General features: G+C 47.5%; 1 protein-coding gene across 5 annotated transcripts; it reads right to left on the minus strand.

Annotated features, from left to right (window-relative positions):
• Positions 1-474: 474 nt before the first annotated feature.
• Positions 475-15,853, minus strand: olig3 (oligodendrocyte transcription factor 3). Of its 5 annotated transcripts, XM_023799798.2 has the most exons (4): positions 15,632-15,853; positions 14,239-14,394; positions 2,187-2,343; positions 475-2,088 (listed from the first exon to the last, which is right to left on the minus strand). In XM_023799798.2, the coding sequence occupies exon 4, from the start codon at positions 2,061-2,063 to the stop codon at positions 1,323-1,325; it is 741 nt and encodes a 246-aa protein (XP_023655566.1). In that variant the 5' UTR covers positions 2,064-2,088; positions 2,187-2,343; positions 14,239-14,394; positions 15,632-15,853; the 3' UTR covers positions 475-1,322. The 5 variants fall into 5 exon arrangements, with proteins under 5 accessions (XP_023655566.1, XP_072565485.1, XP_023655564.1 ...); XM_072709384.1 differs by having other exon boundaries at positions 475-2,343; positions 15,811-15,853; XM_023799796.2 differs by having other exon boundaries at positions 475-2,340.
• Positions 15,854-16,980: the final 1,127 nt, after the last annotated feature.

Below are 16,980 nucleotides of genomic sequence, written 5' to 3' on the forward strand. Positions count from 1 at the left end.
TTATTACTGGGAATTGAATTCCAGTATATTAATAGAAAAATATTCTTGTTTCCCTGTATTAAAAATAATTCAATTCTACAGTATACTTATTTTTTCCCACTAATATTAAGTGCGCACTAATAATAATTGTACTCTACCTGGAACTAACTTTTTGTGCGGAGGGTAACTTTGGCGAAGCAGGTCTCAGAGGAGATCACGCAGAACGTTTTTTCATCCAGAAAGTACGTATTTTATCACTATTTAAGAAGCTGCAGGTGTTTCTGTTTCTGAAATAACCAAAAGGCTTGTGGCGCTCCCTGCAAAAGACCGGCGTTGTAAATTGGTTTGCTTTGTCCCACAGTCGCGCTCAGAACAGGAGCGTCCCACTTTGCTGACTCTTGGTGGAGCTAGAAAACCGAATTATGAAATTGGTGGGTTAAGGCCAGCAGCCTAAAACCACGGCAGATATGATACGGATGACACGTTACAATAAAGAACATTTGAATTTTCTTTTTATTATAACAGTTTGGTTGAAATTTCATCCAGGAATACTGGGCAATAATAAATATATCAATAATCATCAAGAATGTACAAAAATAAAGACACAGGGTTATCTCTGCGCATAACAAAATCTTTCCAACAAAACAAACATGCTTCGCAACTGTTCTGATCACAGAATCCATGCTACAACTGTCCGGATGATAATGTGAATTGACACTGGATAACGTCACTCGGCTAGAATAAAACTATTATCAGTATTGAACCAAACACCGAAGAAACGATATAATTTCACTCTATTATCTCGAACTATATATATGTATATTTATACATGGAAATAAATCATCTTATTTCATTTGTATTTGAAACGCTATATCACAGCCCTTGTTACAAGGAGCGTTGTGCGTTTTTTTTTTACTTGCGAAAAGTTTTCCTGTTACCAAATGATGCGGCATGCACATTTCAACCCCAAATACGTCTTGTGTTGTATACAGCTAAAACAACAACAATGCTAACAAAAACTCAGATCGTCCTTCTCAGACAGCTTGTTGTGCTCTGGTGAACGTGTCTAAGATGATTTAAAAAATATATATTTACAGTACATCTTGTAGTGCAGGTCTTTAGACGCTACATAGTCAGCAATACAGTTACCTGGAAATGACCAAATCCTTGTTACAAGGAAAAAACATGTAGATTTCGTATGGAAAACAAATATACAGACAAATTTAAAAATCAGTGAATTGCGTGCATGCATGACGTTTTTGCTTCGTTCATATGAACATCTTCATCGAGAACAATGAAATTGACGGCACATTTTTACTCAGTTTATGTGCATCGAACTGAATTTATTTCATTACGTCCTTGTTCTCGACTGAAAGTCTTGTCAAGCCGGTAGAAGTTAAGGGAATGTGAGGAGGTGGCGGGACCTGGCAAATGGTACAAGGGCAGGGCAGACCAGCCCAGTGCTGGAAGCCGCTCCCGAGCTGAAGAGGAGGGGTAGGGGTAGTCTTCAGCAGGGAATGAGGGGCTCTGATCGAAGTAAGTCCGGGTAATGTGGAAGAGAGGGTGGACGGCGTCGTGGAGGACAGTGCGCTTCCGAGAAGTGGGTGCACTTGGTGGGTCGGGTTTGCGGCGTGGCCCGCATGACTTCCAGAATGACCAACCGAGCCGCAGTGGAAGGCGGAGTGGTGCCCGCCGTAAATCTCTCCGACCAGCCGCTTCATCTCGTCCAAGGAGCTTGTGAGCATCAGTATGTAATTTCTCGCCAGGAGGAGAGTGGCGATTTTGGACAGCTTTCTGACAGACGGGCCGTGCGCGTACGGCATCACCTCTCGGAGACCGTCCATTGCCAGGTTCAAGTCGTGCATCCTCTTACGCTCCCGTCCGTTGATTTTCAGCCGCAACTGCTGTATCTCTTGCTCGGTGACCTGCTTCTTCAGTTTGTATTTGCTGCCTCCCGGCGTTTTATCCCCGTTCCTGGAGAGGTGCTCGCTGGACATCTTCTGCAAGAGCTCGTTCTGGGTGGAGGACACTGAACTGAGCCGGCCGTCTTGTAGGTGATGGTCTCTGAGATACATCCCATCCATGTCGGGTGAGGAGGCTCTGCTGGAGCTGGAATCCGAATTCATTTTATTAGTTGGGCTGGGTAGGAGGTCGCTTCTCTCTCTCTGCTTCTGCCTCTGTTTTTTAAGTCCCTCTTACTTGATCACCTGATTTTGCTGCCGGTTCTCCCTCCTCGCCTTCTGAGGGGTGTAATATGATGTGACGCTCCGTTCGCTGGCTGGCGCGCCTTGTTTACTTTTATCTCCTGGGTGCACGTCTCACTCTGCGCTGAGGTGACAGAGGATCCCAGTATTTATAGAGCTGCTTGAGAGTAGAGAAACAAAAGGAGCACTCCCATTCATAATGGCCTTGTTAGGATGACGTCCCCATTATACCGGGCGGTGTGCTTTGACTGTCCTATTGACCAAGGAGCATCTATTCATATTCATTGTAAAGCCACCGTAGGGGGACACTTCAGTCATGGATCATCTGAAACCAAGGCAACTTGAGAACACCCGTGTACTTTCTAGTAATAATATTGGGTATAGTTCATACATTTGACTCTTCTACGGAGAATTCGTGTTGAATCGGTACAGACTAATATCAGGCGACGAAAAGCTGCTTGTGAAATGTTGACATGTAGCTAATTTTTTAAATTGTTTTTACTTTAATAGAAATGCATCTTTTTCTGTGAACATTTTTACTTGTTCAGGCGACACTGCATACATGTATATCAAACACATAAATTTCGTTTTTTTTTTTTGGTTGGTATCATATCCGGAATGTTTATTTTTTTGATAAAACAGAGGGAAAGCAATATTCGCGCCTTGTGACCGAAAAAAGGTGTAGTACGTGGTAACTATGTGAAGGACGCTTCTGTTCTGAGCGCGCAATTCGTGTTAAGTTTGTGAAAGCTTTAACTGCGAATTTACGCTAAGTGTACAGTAGGTTACGTAAAGAGTATTACCACTCTACCCAGAAAACAGCGGGGTTTAACTTAAATGGAAGTGTACGACAATTGGCAGATCGTGTTAGAATTTAATTACGTTACAATCCGAGTTTATCTATGCGTTATCTTAACAGTGCAGCGCTGTGTACATCAGTGTAGAACCGCTGTTCCGGTAGGCTATATAGTCACTTTTGTTAATGCAATCATATTTGAAATTCTAAATATCATTTGTTAAGCAACCCATGGTTAAGTAAACAGTTTCAACGTCATAATGTATTCTTTGCAAAGATAGTAGTTATCATATCAACAGGGCGCACAATTCTACATCAAAATTTTTCACATTTAAGAAGAGATAACGACAGAAATAGGCTACTGTTAATTACAAGCTGGGCCAAATATCAAGTGTAAGTGTTACATAAGGCGATTTGCTTTGGCTTAGTGGCCGAGCTCTTCAATAAGTGAATAGCTTATTAATTAAATAAACACCAAAAGAACGCATACAGAGTAACAAATGCAAAATGTTTCTTTCTATTTAGAAATTCATTTTCCGCCAAACTCATAACCTGTAAACATGAGTATAGGGGCTGACAGAAGGTATGAGGGAATAACCGTATAGGCGACCTGGCTTTACAAATACAAGTAACACTCATGGTACTTCTAAAGAATTAAACAAAACTGTTTCCCAAAGGGTCCGGTTAAATACGTATAGGCTACGATTCTACAGGCCCCGCCAGATGATCTCACGTTTAATTTCATGAAATAGTTATGTCGCAAGACGGTATTTGACATTTCAAATTTATCCAAGTGGGCCCCGTAACAGCTTAAATTAAATTCAGTATCAAGTTCTAATCGGGTCTACGGGGCTTGATGCAACCATTTATATATTTCTGGGAGTTTTATTAAACGGCAGCGTTTTATTTAACTTCTAATATTTCTGTATTTGTCGTTTCCCCTAATGATCATGCGCATGTTATGCCGTCTATAAAAAAAAATAAAGCAAAGTTGATGTTATATGTCTCAAAGCACTGTATTATCTAGGTTACATAACTATAATATTTTTCATGACCTTAAGCCGTTAGTCACGCAACTAAAATGAATAACCCACCATAACGGGCCAAGTTTAAAATTCATATTTTAATAAAACTGTTCAAGAAGCATCGGTGGATTTTAGAGGCTTAAGTCCTGCCAATTTATTATTAAAGTATGCATATAATAATAATAAATGTATCTATTATTATGCGATTGAGATCATTGCCAGACAAGTGGGTTAATGCTTATAATAGGCTACTTCAAGCAGTTCAATGTATCAGTACTATTTACTTTTATTCCTCACCACAACTAAAATATATATACATACGATTACAAGATTCGCTTTATCGAAGCTTTAATGTCAGCAACTCAGTGACGAGAGACCGAAAATTCGCCTTTCCCCCTGCAAATATTCCTTTCTCATTCCACTGCTTATGTAACTGTACTTCTGTTCAGGTGTGAATGTTTACGGTGGCGAGTACCAGTAATCCCGCAGTTTACCGCAAAAAGCTGCCTTAACAAAGGGCAAACGTAATAGATCTACATCTTTAGTCTTTTGATTAAAATAGGCGTTACTGCAAATCTCAGCAACGGCGGAGGAGAGACGTGAGGGGCGCCCTGGCCCCGTTCCGTCAGGCGGAGGGAGTAGGGCTGTAATTTACGCACGGAAAACGCCGGCGGCAGATCACTCTCGGAAACCCCATTTACAGCTGCTTCTGTGTCTAAAGAGTAACGAGCGGTCATTGCATGGTGTTTAAAAGCCACGAATGACAGACAGGCAAAACCCAGGCGTAACAAAGTAACTCTTTCATTCAGTCAAAGCGGCGTTTAGTTAACTTTCGGTGAGGAGCTTCTGCTTACGTCGAGTTCTGGCCACCCCCTGACTTTGTACGATGCGACCCGCCATAACATATCTGCTTAAGCAACCCGTTTGATTTCTTGCCAGTATCATACTGTGGTGTTCAGTCGATTATGTTGTCCAATTGATTCATATGATTTATCATTCGATTTCATTAAGTTTCTGTTTTCCATCACTTTTAAAATTAGATCACAAATTCAAGCTAGCAAACTAACGATATGAAACGCAACCCTATAGCTAAGAATCATTAGTGAGGTTTTTCACCATCTTAAAACCTGCTCCGCACTGCAGGCAAAGGGCAGTACTGAAACCACCGACTGAATACATTTAAGACTTTTTTCGACTGAATTACACACGTCTCCGTACCGCCATCGTTAACACAAAATATTTAATTGTTTCCCAGAACTTGCTCAATATTCATATAAAATATTTAAGGTAAAATTGTTGTTAAGTTCCCCTTCACGACATGCAGCTTTTGACAGTAAGATACAATCGTGCCGACCGGAAAATGCGCAGGTACTTTTGCAGTGTTACATGAAACCGACTCAGAGAATCGCTGTGAAAACTTATGCTGTAAAAGACCATTTAACAACGATAAAGCGACGTGCGGGCGCGCCGTGACTGTACTAATGCTACACGTCCAAACTGAAACCAAGCGGCTTTTCTCTAACGGAGATACCAGAATGTGGCGATATGTCATCTGCTGCAGTATCTAGCTGCCTTTCCATATGACAGTCAGTGTCTCCATGAAATCAATGTTTCTATCGCGTGTGTTTTTTCTCCTGTATTTAGCTGGATGTGTAAATGTTTAAGCAAAGAGTTTAATCTTGAAATGTATTTATTCTGTAATTTAAAATAGATGAAATGTGACTTTGTTCTTCGGAAAGTTGAACAATTAAGGAAGTTTTCAAAAACGGTGACCTCTGTGCTTACTACGTTCTGGACATATATTAATTTATAGTTTTCTTCTAAACACGAAACGCCAAAAGTTCATTTGAAGTTTTTTCCCCATTGCCAAGAGTGCTCCAGGCATATTACATCAAGTGAATGTTTTAATAGGGTTGAAAGGATTCTGTCAGACATCGGTCATTCGCCCTCAACTTCTCAAGCTGCTGACACAAAACCAGAGAGCAGCCGCCCAGGTGGCTGATGTTAAACCACTCGGATTGTTTCAATGTCTATCCTGTCACTATATTATGTGTGAATATGAAGTCTCCAGGCTTTATTTTGCAAATAAATAAAATGAGTATGTAATAAATCCTGTTCGCAAAAAAAAATCCTTTATGTCCCTCATAACTAAAAAAAAACTGATTCTAATATTCCTCTTGGTGTCTCACAGCAGTAACCACCCCCTGCCCCCCCCCCCTCCCGAAAGTGAGAATGTGTATCCAGAAAAGCATTGTTTGGACCAAAAAGGAGGCCCCCCCCATAAAGGTGCAGGAACTCAAAGGAAGGTTCTCCTCGTCTCTGCTCTCTTGGTGGCATTTGAAAGTGTAAAGCTTTGAATACCAATTGCTTGAACTGGACATATGTGAATCCCCTTTAATCCTACTAATCCCGTCCCCAAGCGACTCATTGTCCGCGGGGCGACACACATAGATCTAAGTGAAAGTGTTCCTAATCCGAGCAATGTGGAAAAATGTCTCAGTGTGAGGGACACAGGGGAGAGGGACTCGTTCCAAGGGCCAGGGAGGTGGGGGGGTCGTATTGTCCTGTCGGGTGGGCAGAGTTCGAGGGGAGGGGGGTTTAGGGCAAGAGGAGGGGGATCCTTCACCTACCCCAAAACGGCTTGGGGCAGGGTAGTCACCCCACGGGCCCCTGCATGCCAATCCGCGGTCCACAGTCGACAGGACGTTCTGCGAAACTGGGAACTGCATTTTTAAATTTTATTTATTCGCTCTCCGGGAGAGTGTCACAGCAGGTAGCCCCTTAATGTGCTGAATTCATTAAGCGGCCTCCAGCCTCTCCTTTCTTCCTGTCCCTGTCCCCCATGGTCGCCCCTTCACCCAAATTCTCCCGGGCGAGTCCAGAGAAAACTCCTTCTGAAGGTTGATGACGAACAAGCATATGGACACCAAGTTCATAAAGCTCCAAAGGTTGGAGTGAATCGGTTTATCTGTCCATACAGATCTTTAAATCTTTGAAAAGCATGTCTGACATGATGAGGGACTGGAGATCTATGGAGGCTGTCAAGTGTAAAAAATGAGAGACGGTGACAAATGACGGGATATGTGCTGATTCCAGGGAGTTAAGTGACACCTCAGATTTAAGCCCAACAGAGGCTTAAGTGGCCCCCACCAATCCGCCGTTGAGGAGACACTCAGCTGAGGTTGGCGTGAGCCAATTGAGCAGAACATCCCCATTGAGTGCTTGAGCCATGGCATCCAGTCCTGGCTAGTTAGCCTCACGCTAACTGTGGCAGCCACTGCGGTGCGAGAAGAGCTCGGCGCTTGGGGGACCCAGATGCCGAGGGGCCCAAGGGCTTCCCTGCACGCGCTCAGCTAAAAGCACAGGAAGTACAGCTGCAGCATCCACCTGCAGCTGCTCGAGGGTCAATCAGCCAATCAGGTGTCTCTGGAAGTAAATCCCAAGCCTGACCATTAAGGTAGCACTCTGGCAAAGTTTTACTCGTTGAAGAGCTGTCGTCGTTCGCCACGGGTCTCTGCCGGAGAAAGGGCCCCGACCCGCCTTGCGGGCGGCGACAGAAGAGCCGAGTGTTGTTAATATCCGCCGTGCCCCAGAGGACCTCCGTCTCCGCTCGCAGTGAATCACACAATGCCCGCGCACATGCCAAATCGCACGCACGCTTCCTGCGTTTTGGCACGTGGTGGAGCTGCTAGACGCGCTACGTGACGGAGACGCCTCGGACGGAGTGGCCCGCGCCCGGCGCCGTCCAAAACGCCGCTAATTGCAATTATCGCCTAAACGAAAGTGAACCCGCTTGGCTCGGCACGGCAATGCGTTCGGCCCGACAAGCCAGAGGGAGGGGATGCTGCATCGCAGCAAACGGCAGAAACTATTACGATGGAATCTGCCCCTACTGTTACCGAGTGAGCGGCACGCACACACACGGACACCTCTTAAAGGCATGTGCCAATTGGTCATTCTTAAAGGCATGTTTAAGCATGGTACTGTCGCTTAACTTTTTTGTTATTATGGCTGAGATGACTAATAATACACATAACCCAGTTCTTAGAGAAAAGCCATTGTTCGGTGCGTGTATGTTAATTACCATTACTTAGTCAGTGGATGTTCTGCTTTGAAGCTAAACTGCATGATAACAAACGCTTCATGCTATTTCTCCCATACAGGGACGCTGTTACACACTTTGGGCCCCAGGAAATAATATCATATTGGGCCCCCAACCCAAACCAATCCAATTATGTTCCAAATTTTTGAGGGCCCCTGTCACTTGAGGGCCCTCGTCATCATCCAACTTTACAGCATCTCTGCTCTCGTAAGACATTCATAATGAAGCCCCAGTCATGTGCCCGGCCTTTAAGAGAGAAAGCCGCAGGGTTGAGGGCCTGTACGTAACCGGGCGGCGTGCTCTGGCGTGGGCGGTCCGACGTGTACCGTCCCGTTCGCACCCACTCCGAAACCTTTTCAGCGTGAGCACAATGCAGTTACCAGCCCCATAAAGAGGCTTTCACTGCCCCCAGGGTGGCCGATGAGCTCCTGTGAGCCGGGGAGCCCGACCTGGGCTAAAGAGGCGCTGGACTGGGGATAATCAGCATGTAAGGAGCAAGCCAGCCTTTGTCCAGATCTGCTCCTTCATTAATGGGACCAGACAGTCGAGCATCACTGGGACGAATAACACCAGTCCAGCAGATAAACAATAGGGGCTGTGTGCTTCTACGGGCGTCAAGGTCAATGACCTGCCAGAATGTATAGTGGAATGTGGGATGAGATCGCCATGGAAACGGCGTTTCTGGTGTCAATCTGCTGTTTATTAACTCGTTGAAATAAAAAAAAAAAAAACGTGGACATAAGACAGATAACGGATCATGTTAAAAGTGTGTAAAATGAGTGGGGAAAGCAACATTTTAAGTGGTATGATGCTGAAAACAGCACCTACTGGTAATGCAGGATAAGAAGAGTGTCAGACATACCAGATGTAAAAGGACAGCAGACTGATGTCAGAAGGCTCAGTGTGTACCTGCAGGGGGCTGGGTGTGTATCTGCAGGAGGCTCAGTGTGTACCTGCAGGGGGCTGGGTGTGTACCTGCAAGGGGGCTGGGTGTGTACCTGCAAGGGGGCTGGGTGTGTACCTGCAAGGGGGCTGGGTGTGTACCTGCAGGGGGCTGGGTGTGTACCTGCAGGGGGCTGGGTGTGTACCTGCAGGGGGCTGGGTGTGTACCTGCAAGGGGGCTGGGTGTGTACCTGCAGGGGGCTCTTTGTGTACCTGCAGGGGGCTGGGTGTGTACCTGCAGGGGGCTGGGTGTGTACCTGCAGGGGGCTCGGTGTGTACCTGCAGGGGGCTGGGTGTGTACCTGCAGGGGGCTGGGTGTGTACCTGCAGGGGGCTGGGTGTGTACCTGCAAGGGGGCTGGGTGTGTACCTGCAGGGGGCTGGGTGTGTACCTGCAAGGGGGCTGGGTGTGTACCTGCAGGGGGCTGGGTGTGTACCTGCAAGGGGGCTGGGTGTGTACCTGCAAGGGGGCTGGGTGTGTACCTGCAGCGGGCTGGGTGTGTACCTGCAAGGGGGCTGGGTGTGTACCTGCAAGGGGGCTGGGTGTGTACCTGCAAGGGGGCTGGGTGTGTACCTGCAAGGGGGCTGGGTGTGTACCTGCAAGGGGGCTGGGTGTGTACCTGCAGGGGGCTCTTTGTGTACCTGCAGGGGGCTGGGTGTGTACCTGCAGGGGGCTGGGTGTGTACCTGCAGGGGGCTCGGTGTGTACCTGCAGGGGGCTGGGTGTGTACCTGCAGGGGGCTGGGTGTGTACCTGCAGGGGGCTGGGTGTGTACCTGCAAGGGGGCTGGGTGTGTACCTGCAGGGGGCTGGGTGTGTACCTGCAAGGGGGCTGGGTGTGTACCTGCAAGGGGGCTGGGTGTGTACCTGCAAGGGGGCTGGGTGTGTACCTGCAGGGGGCTGGGTGTGTATCTGCAGCGGGCTGGGTGTGTACCTGCAAGGGGCTGGGTGTGTACCTGCAGGGGGCTGGGTGTGTACCTGCAGGGGGCTGGGTGTGTACCTGCAAGGGGGCTGGGTGTGTACCTGCAGGGGGCTGGGTGTGTACCTGCAAGGGGGCTGGGTGTGTACCTGCAAGGGGGCTGGGTGTGTACCTGCAGGGGGCTCTTTGTGTACCTGCAGGGGGCTGGGTGTGTACCTGCAGGGGGCTGGGTGTGTACCTGCAGGGGGCTGGGTGTGTACCTGCAGGGGGCTGGGTGTGTACCTGCAAGGGGGCTGGGTGTGTACCTGCAGGGGGCTGGGTGTGTACCTGCAGGGGGTTGGGTGTGTACCTGCAGGGGGCTCTTTGTGTACCTGCAGGGGGTTGGGTGTGTACCTGCAGGGGGCTCTTTGTGTACCTGCAGGGGGCTCTTTGTGTACCTGCAGGGGGCTCTTTGTGTACCTGCAGGGGGTTGGGTGTGTACCTGCAGGGGGTTGGGTGTGTACCTGCAGGGGGTTGGGTGTGTACCTGCAGGAGGCTGGGTGTGTATCTGCAGGGGGTTGGGTGTGTACCTGCAGGGGGTTGGGTGTGTACCTGCAGGGGGCTCTTTGTGTACCTGCAGGGGGTTGGGTGTGTACCTGCAGGGGGCTGGGTGTGTATCTGCAGGGGGTTGGGTGTGTACCTGCAGGGGGTTGGGTGTGTACCTGCAGGGGGCTCTTTGTGTACCTGCAGGGGGTTGGGTGTGTACCTGCAGGGGGTTGGGTGTGTACCTGCAGGAGGGTGTATTGATGCATCTTTCAGTTGTCTTCATGCTACTCTCTTTCTAAGCTTAAAAACTTTTTAAAAGCACGATTTTAGAACTTGTGCGCTCTCAAAATAAACAACAAACTGGCCCTGCAGTCAAAATGATTGTGCAATGAACACCGTTTAAGATTTGAAATATTGAACTTTGCAATGATCAGACGATTAGGACTCACTAATTAGACAGCACACAAGTAGGATCTACATATGAATACATAGGCCCTAATTAATATTTTTAAGTGTGGTTTTGTTTAAAGGATACATTTGCATTAATTAGGTAAAACAAAGTGAGTTTTCTCAATCCCAAATATGCACTTTCGTACTGTTTGTTTTAAATCATCCAACTTCAGAACAGTTTCACCCTGTCAGACTCTCTGAAGCGACAGACAGAATTTCATTTTCAAAGACACCCTAACTTTCCATTTCAAGTTCCCCCAATTAGCACCCATTTAAAAGGTTTTCAGTGTGGAAAATACGCTTCCAAAAATTCTTCCAGAAAGTCACAAAGAAAATCTGTTTTTTTTTTTTTTGAATACATATTTCCCTGTAAATGCAGATGAGACTGTATACTTGTATAAGTTGGTTTGTTAAATAAAATATAAATGGCTGCTGATGGGTTTCATCCAAGGGTAGTTCGATGGCTCAGTGAGATGCACTGTCGCCTGACACCTCCAGTGTTAGGGTTTGAGGTTCCGTTTCCGTTTGTTCTCCTGATGTTCTATGGGGTTCCTCTGGGTATTCCAGTCTCTTCCAGCAGTCCAAAGACACACGCAGTTGGGCTAATTGGTGTCTTTAAATTCCCTGTAGTGTAATATTATGTGTGTGTGTGTGTGTGTCTGTGTGTGTGTGTGCCCTTGGTGGACTGGCATCCTGTACGTGCTGCGCTCCTGCCTGGGATTGGTTCCAGCTTCTGATGCTGTCCCCTTATCATTGGGTATCTAAGGTGTCAGACACATCATGAACACGATTCCTCTCACATGCTTAGAATCTCGCTCTTCAGCATCAGGGACACATTTGGTGTTTGGGATTGTGGCACCAGCTTCACTTCTGGGTGAGCTACCCCCTACACTTCAGACCCCGTGTTCCTAGCGTCGGGCTGCACTGGCGAATACAGCGACCTCACCGTTTGGGGCCGCCCCCTCATCAGCCTCTGCTTCCCCGCACTGGGACCCTCTAGCTGCGGTTCGCTTTCGCCTCCGGGGCTAAAAACCGTCAGTCTGCTGGAGCAACAGCCCCTAACCGCCTTGTTCTAAGTGCCCCTTTCAGCCGGGACAATCGGCTGCCCCCGCGGCCCCCCGCTCAGTCCAAGACTCAGTCTGCCAGCCTCGTTCGGCTTTGTTTGTCGCTCGGTGTCTGCCTCGCCCCCTCCCAATGGGCTCACATGACCAGAAAATGAAGGTTTGGGTGGGGTGGGGGGGCTCCCAGGGAGGGGAGATTAAGATGTAAGCCGGGCAGATAAGCCACAGAGAGGTGGGGGCACATTGTGCCTGAATGGGGTTACATGTAAGGCGGGCCGGCCTGGTCTTTCTAGCGCCGCCCCGGTGGCCGGTGGGACACCCGGCAGCCATTGTGTGGGTCAATCCGCGAGAGGTTGTTTCATTAATCACACATTAACCACATCCGCAAGCTGGGAGGTAAAGAGCCAATGGAGATGCAGATGTTCCAGCGGGCTGTTGGATGGGGGGGGATGGAGAAACACTCTTGATCCTGTCAAAAGAACATTTGCAATCAAAGTGTCTCTGTGGACTGTCCTGCCTTCAACCTCTCCCCTCGTCTGCTCCCTCTGTTTCTCTCTCTCTCTCTCACCATCCCTCGCTCTCACCTGCTAACCGAGTGCCCGGCTGCCCTCTTTACCATCGATGTGCCCTCATCTGCACAGCAGTGACCATCCACTGTGGGCACTAATCTGTGGGAGCCTGTCTAATGCAAAGGGGGGGGGTTCGGTAGGAGTGGGGGGGGACAAGGGGGACGCCATCATGGTCTCCCCCGAATACCCCACCCAGTCCGAACCGAAACAAAGACACTGGGTGGATGTGGCACACAAAGGAGAGACCCCCCCACCCCCCGCTATATAAAACTCTAACATGGACGGTGATTCACAGCCAGCCATGTCCTGACAGAGAGGGGGGGGGACACAAATGGTTTTAGGGGTTTACGGCCTGTCGAGGAGCCTCCCACAGCCTTCCAGATCTAAGATCCCACCCCCACTTTCTCGTAAAACTTCTGGGGGCCACTGAGTGTCCAGCAGAGGTCAGACATGGGGGCTGGGTTGTCCCTGACCTTCTGCCCGCTTTCCATTCTGGCCCCATGAAAAATGGAGATTCCCGCATCATTTGTAGCTGAACATAAATTATTTGGGACAAAAACGCCATCGACAAACAAGCCCCGCCCCAAAAACACAGAAATAAAGCTGTTAATTGGTGTTTATATAATCGGTCCTTTTAAATAAAACTGATTATGCACTTTTTAAAACCATGAAATCTCAATGTGAAAGTCAAACACATTAGTCTGTGCAACACGAGAAGATCATGCAAACTCCACACGCACGGAGCACAGGTGGGATTCAAACCAATAGTAACTGGGGCACTGACTTTGAGAGATATAAAGATTGAAGTAAACACTAGACCAGACTGAGCAGCGTATTCCCAGTTACTGGCTATAGCGTGTCCATGGTGTGGGGCATCACGGGAAGGCGAGGTGATCGGGGTGCGAACCCTGCGTTTCCCTGTCAATCACTTTACTCTCGATGGCGTCTGCCATGTGTACCATTAGCCAGAATCATGTCGTCATTAGGACTAATGAAGCCCTCGCAGTGGAGGGGGAGAGCGCCTCCCAGCTCTCAGGCGCCCCCCTGGGACCCCCCGCCCCTGTCGTGTCGCTACACCTCATTAACACTCAGCTCCTGGAGCAGGGAGGCAGGGGATGTGCAAAGGTAAACTAATACTTATCCAATTACCGCCACGGTGGGATGTGTAGGAAGCCGGCCGTGCCCAACAGAGCAGACCCCGACGTGCTGGGACGCCCCGGGTCCTGGAAGGACCTCAGAGTTTTACAAAGATAAACCTCAGATCACACCCACTGTCAAGGAGAACATCAGGAGACCTCTGTCTTGACTAAAGCTTAAAGAACACGTTCAAACATTCAGGATTTGTCATTAATAATTATTCATCTAGGACAGAGCAGCTACTGGACATTTTAAGGACAGATCATTAATCAACTTCAGAGTGATGGTGCTATGTTTGCCTACAACCTTGTGTTCCATGAGTAGTTGGAAGATGGAGGGACAGACTTCATATCTGTCTGAGAAACATCTTGTATACACATAAAAACTGACGAATCACCCGTGGTCTCCATGCTGGCATACAACAGAACAGACCAGTTGGTTCTGGATCGTAACCTTATTCTGATCTTTTATGCGCAGCCATAACGGGCCCAAACATTTGGGTCCATATGCAGCCTGGGTCTCATTTCTCTCACCAAAATGTTTCTGAGTCGGTGGAGTGCTTCCCATTCACCGGCGCCGCTTGGCGTATTCCCCAAGTCACCGTTTCTTTCCTTTTTATCTCCCGGCATCTGCGGCGTACTCGTGCTCAGATACGCTCCCAGACAGCCACGGCCCTCTCATATGGCCCCCTGGTAAATAAATAAAAACAGATTAAGGTGTACGTAAACAAAAAACATGCAAAAAACAAAAAAACAAGCCTTGCCAATTCATTCACAGTGCAGGCCGTTTGAATCTCACCCATAAATGAATCACTAACTGGCCCCTAATAAGAACTCCCAGTAATTTGGGTTTTTACTCTGATCATTCGTCGGCTGTTCTTGTCAAAGCACAACCGTCCCTTTTTTGTGTGCTGAAAATGTTTCAAAGAAATGATTCATTTGCATAAATAAATGGATCCCTCCGAGAGCTGTCTAAAAGAGAGCAAGAAAGAGGGAGTAAGAGAAAGAGAGAGAGAGAGCAGAAGGAAAATGAGTTAAGCGGTATCCTCAATTGTGTTTGGATCCCTAAAACTATGGATGGTTGGAATGAGATGGAGAAAACATGCAATGTCTTACATTTCTCATTTTACCTCCTTGTGGTGGGGTGGCTTGTAATTTGGGGGCTATTGACAAATCCTGCTGCTCCGCCCAATTAATGGAGGGGTGGGAGTGTGTGGGGCGTTGTGTGCGACGCCCCCCACCCCCCCTCCAGGGCCGTGTTTTTGTACTCTTCTCGGCCCTGCATCTGTTTTGTCAGGGCATTGCCTAATGGAGGAAGTTAATTGTGTTGGTTGTAAGGCCACCTGTCACACCAACCTCATTTCCATACTAATAGGGTGAGAGTGGCACGGACAGCGCCGCTCGGCACCAAGCGGGAGCCGCCTGCTACCGTGCGCGCGCGCACACGCCGTCACACGCGCGGACACAATCGCACGCTCACGTGCCCAGGCGCGCGCACAGCGCAAACGTGCGGCGTGCGCTCACACGCTGCTGCTGGAGGTCGCGCTAAACCCGAGCTGCGCGTGTAATTAGCAACACAAAACCACTTCGCAGAGGAAATTTCATTAGGGAAACGTGCTAAAAGGTGTGCTACGTTTCCGAGGTGCACGAATGAAAAAGACCATCACACTAACTTTCAGTAATAAAAGTTAACAAATTCGAAATGAAAGTATCATTTTCTATAAAAAAAAAATACAAGACATTTGACTCGTGACATTTTCTTTAAATATGTAAAAAATATTCTCAAAAAATTGTGTTCTTTTTAGTTCTATCATTTGTCAAATTACAGCTCATACTGTGCATTAGACGGTCTTAATCATAAAACTCTTGGAAACAAAAGCCTTGGATCCTAATGGGTTTTTTCCAGAGCCATCTGTACTGGACCGACCTGTCCCACTGTGTTGCGCTCGTCCATCAAGCGCTGTCCGCTGGAAAGCCTGAAAGACGGCCGTAACTGAAACCCCGCCGGCCTGGCGGGTCTGCGGCGCTGGAGGCGGAAAAAAACCGGGCTGAGAGTCGCCGGTTTAACGCGCCGTTAAGGCCTTCAGCACGCGAGGAGGGCCCCACCTGCACGGGCGCGGAGTCGCTGGTGTAACGCGCTGGCCATGGCGTCGTCACGTGACCAGGGTGCAGCGTTTACGGTGACGGTCCCACTGCGATAATTAACGAAAAAAGAGCAAACCTCTGTAAAGTAGGCCTACTATAAACCAGCGCAGTGCAGCCACCGTCATATAAATGTAACGTGCATAATCTGCGTAACAGAGCTCCCAGAATAGCTTTTTTTATTTTTTTATTCGAATGTCCTTATGCTCAGTAAACTGGGAAATAAATGCTCGCGTTTAACACGAGGAGGATGAAGAATTTTTAAATAAATAAATAAATAACCGCGGCGCTCTGTTCGGGTTTTCTGGGGCGTATTTAAAATGCTAATAATCCATTTATTAGGTGCTCTGTCAGATGCAAATGTTTTGTTTTACTGCTGAGAAGGCAGGCCGGCAGGCCGGCGAGCATATCTTACCCTCGCTCCTTAGCAGGCAGCATCGGCAGCGCCGCAGTGCTTTTTTTAATCTGCGCTATAAATTACGTTAACAGTCGCATTAGATAAACAAGTTAAAACGTTGTCGCCATTGAGGCTTACATCAGTATTGCATACGGGTAATTGAAGGTGTCTGGCTTTAGCACCATATGGTGCGTGAAATCCCTCAAATCGACACAATCCCGGCTGTATCTGCACGTGTCAGGGAAAGCTGAAAGGAATCTAAACTGTTATATAAGTAAAAGCTTTACGACGCAAAGCAATGCGAAATCGGTCATTTAGGGTTTTAGTGTGTCTCCGTTACGGAGCCCGGGTCTGTTGGTACTGGTCCTGATGGTATCCGGTACGCTGTGCTTCCCGGGTGAAGTTGTTATCACAGGCTAAAGACAAATTTTTATATGAGAAAGCAGACAAATAAAATGTTGTACTACCATCCGAGACATAAAATAATATTTACTTAAAATTTATTTTTTCATTTTTTCTTGTTTGTAGCATGAGCTTAAAATATGCTTTTAAAATATTTTATTTTAAGATGACCGTTTATATAACTTTATAAGTTTAACTTATGTGTGCCACAATTAATAAATGAATGTCCGTGATGAAAATAAAGATTATCAGTTTGTACTGCTATATTAAATGACTCCAGCAATATTAGCATAATGATGGATAATGAAGTGAGGCCGTAATTTCTTAGTCTCTAA

The sequence above is a fragment of the Paramormyrops kingsleyae genome, chromosome 3 (genome assembly GCF_048594095.1).
Source record: "Paramormyrops kingsleyae isolate MSU_618 chromosome 3, PKINGS_0.4, whole genome shotgun sequence".
NCBI classification, from domain to species: domain Eukaryota; kingdom Metazoa; phylum Chordata; class Actinopteri; order Osteoglossiformes; family Mormyridae; genus Paramormyrops; species Paramormyrops kingsleyae.

Coding starts and splice junctions, on each gene's coding strand:
- olig3 (XM_072709384.1), bottom strand. CDS start 2,105: ATGAATTCGGATTCCAGCTCCAGCAGAGCCTCCTCACCCGACATGGAT.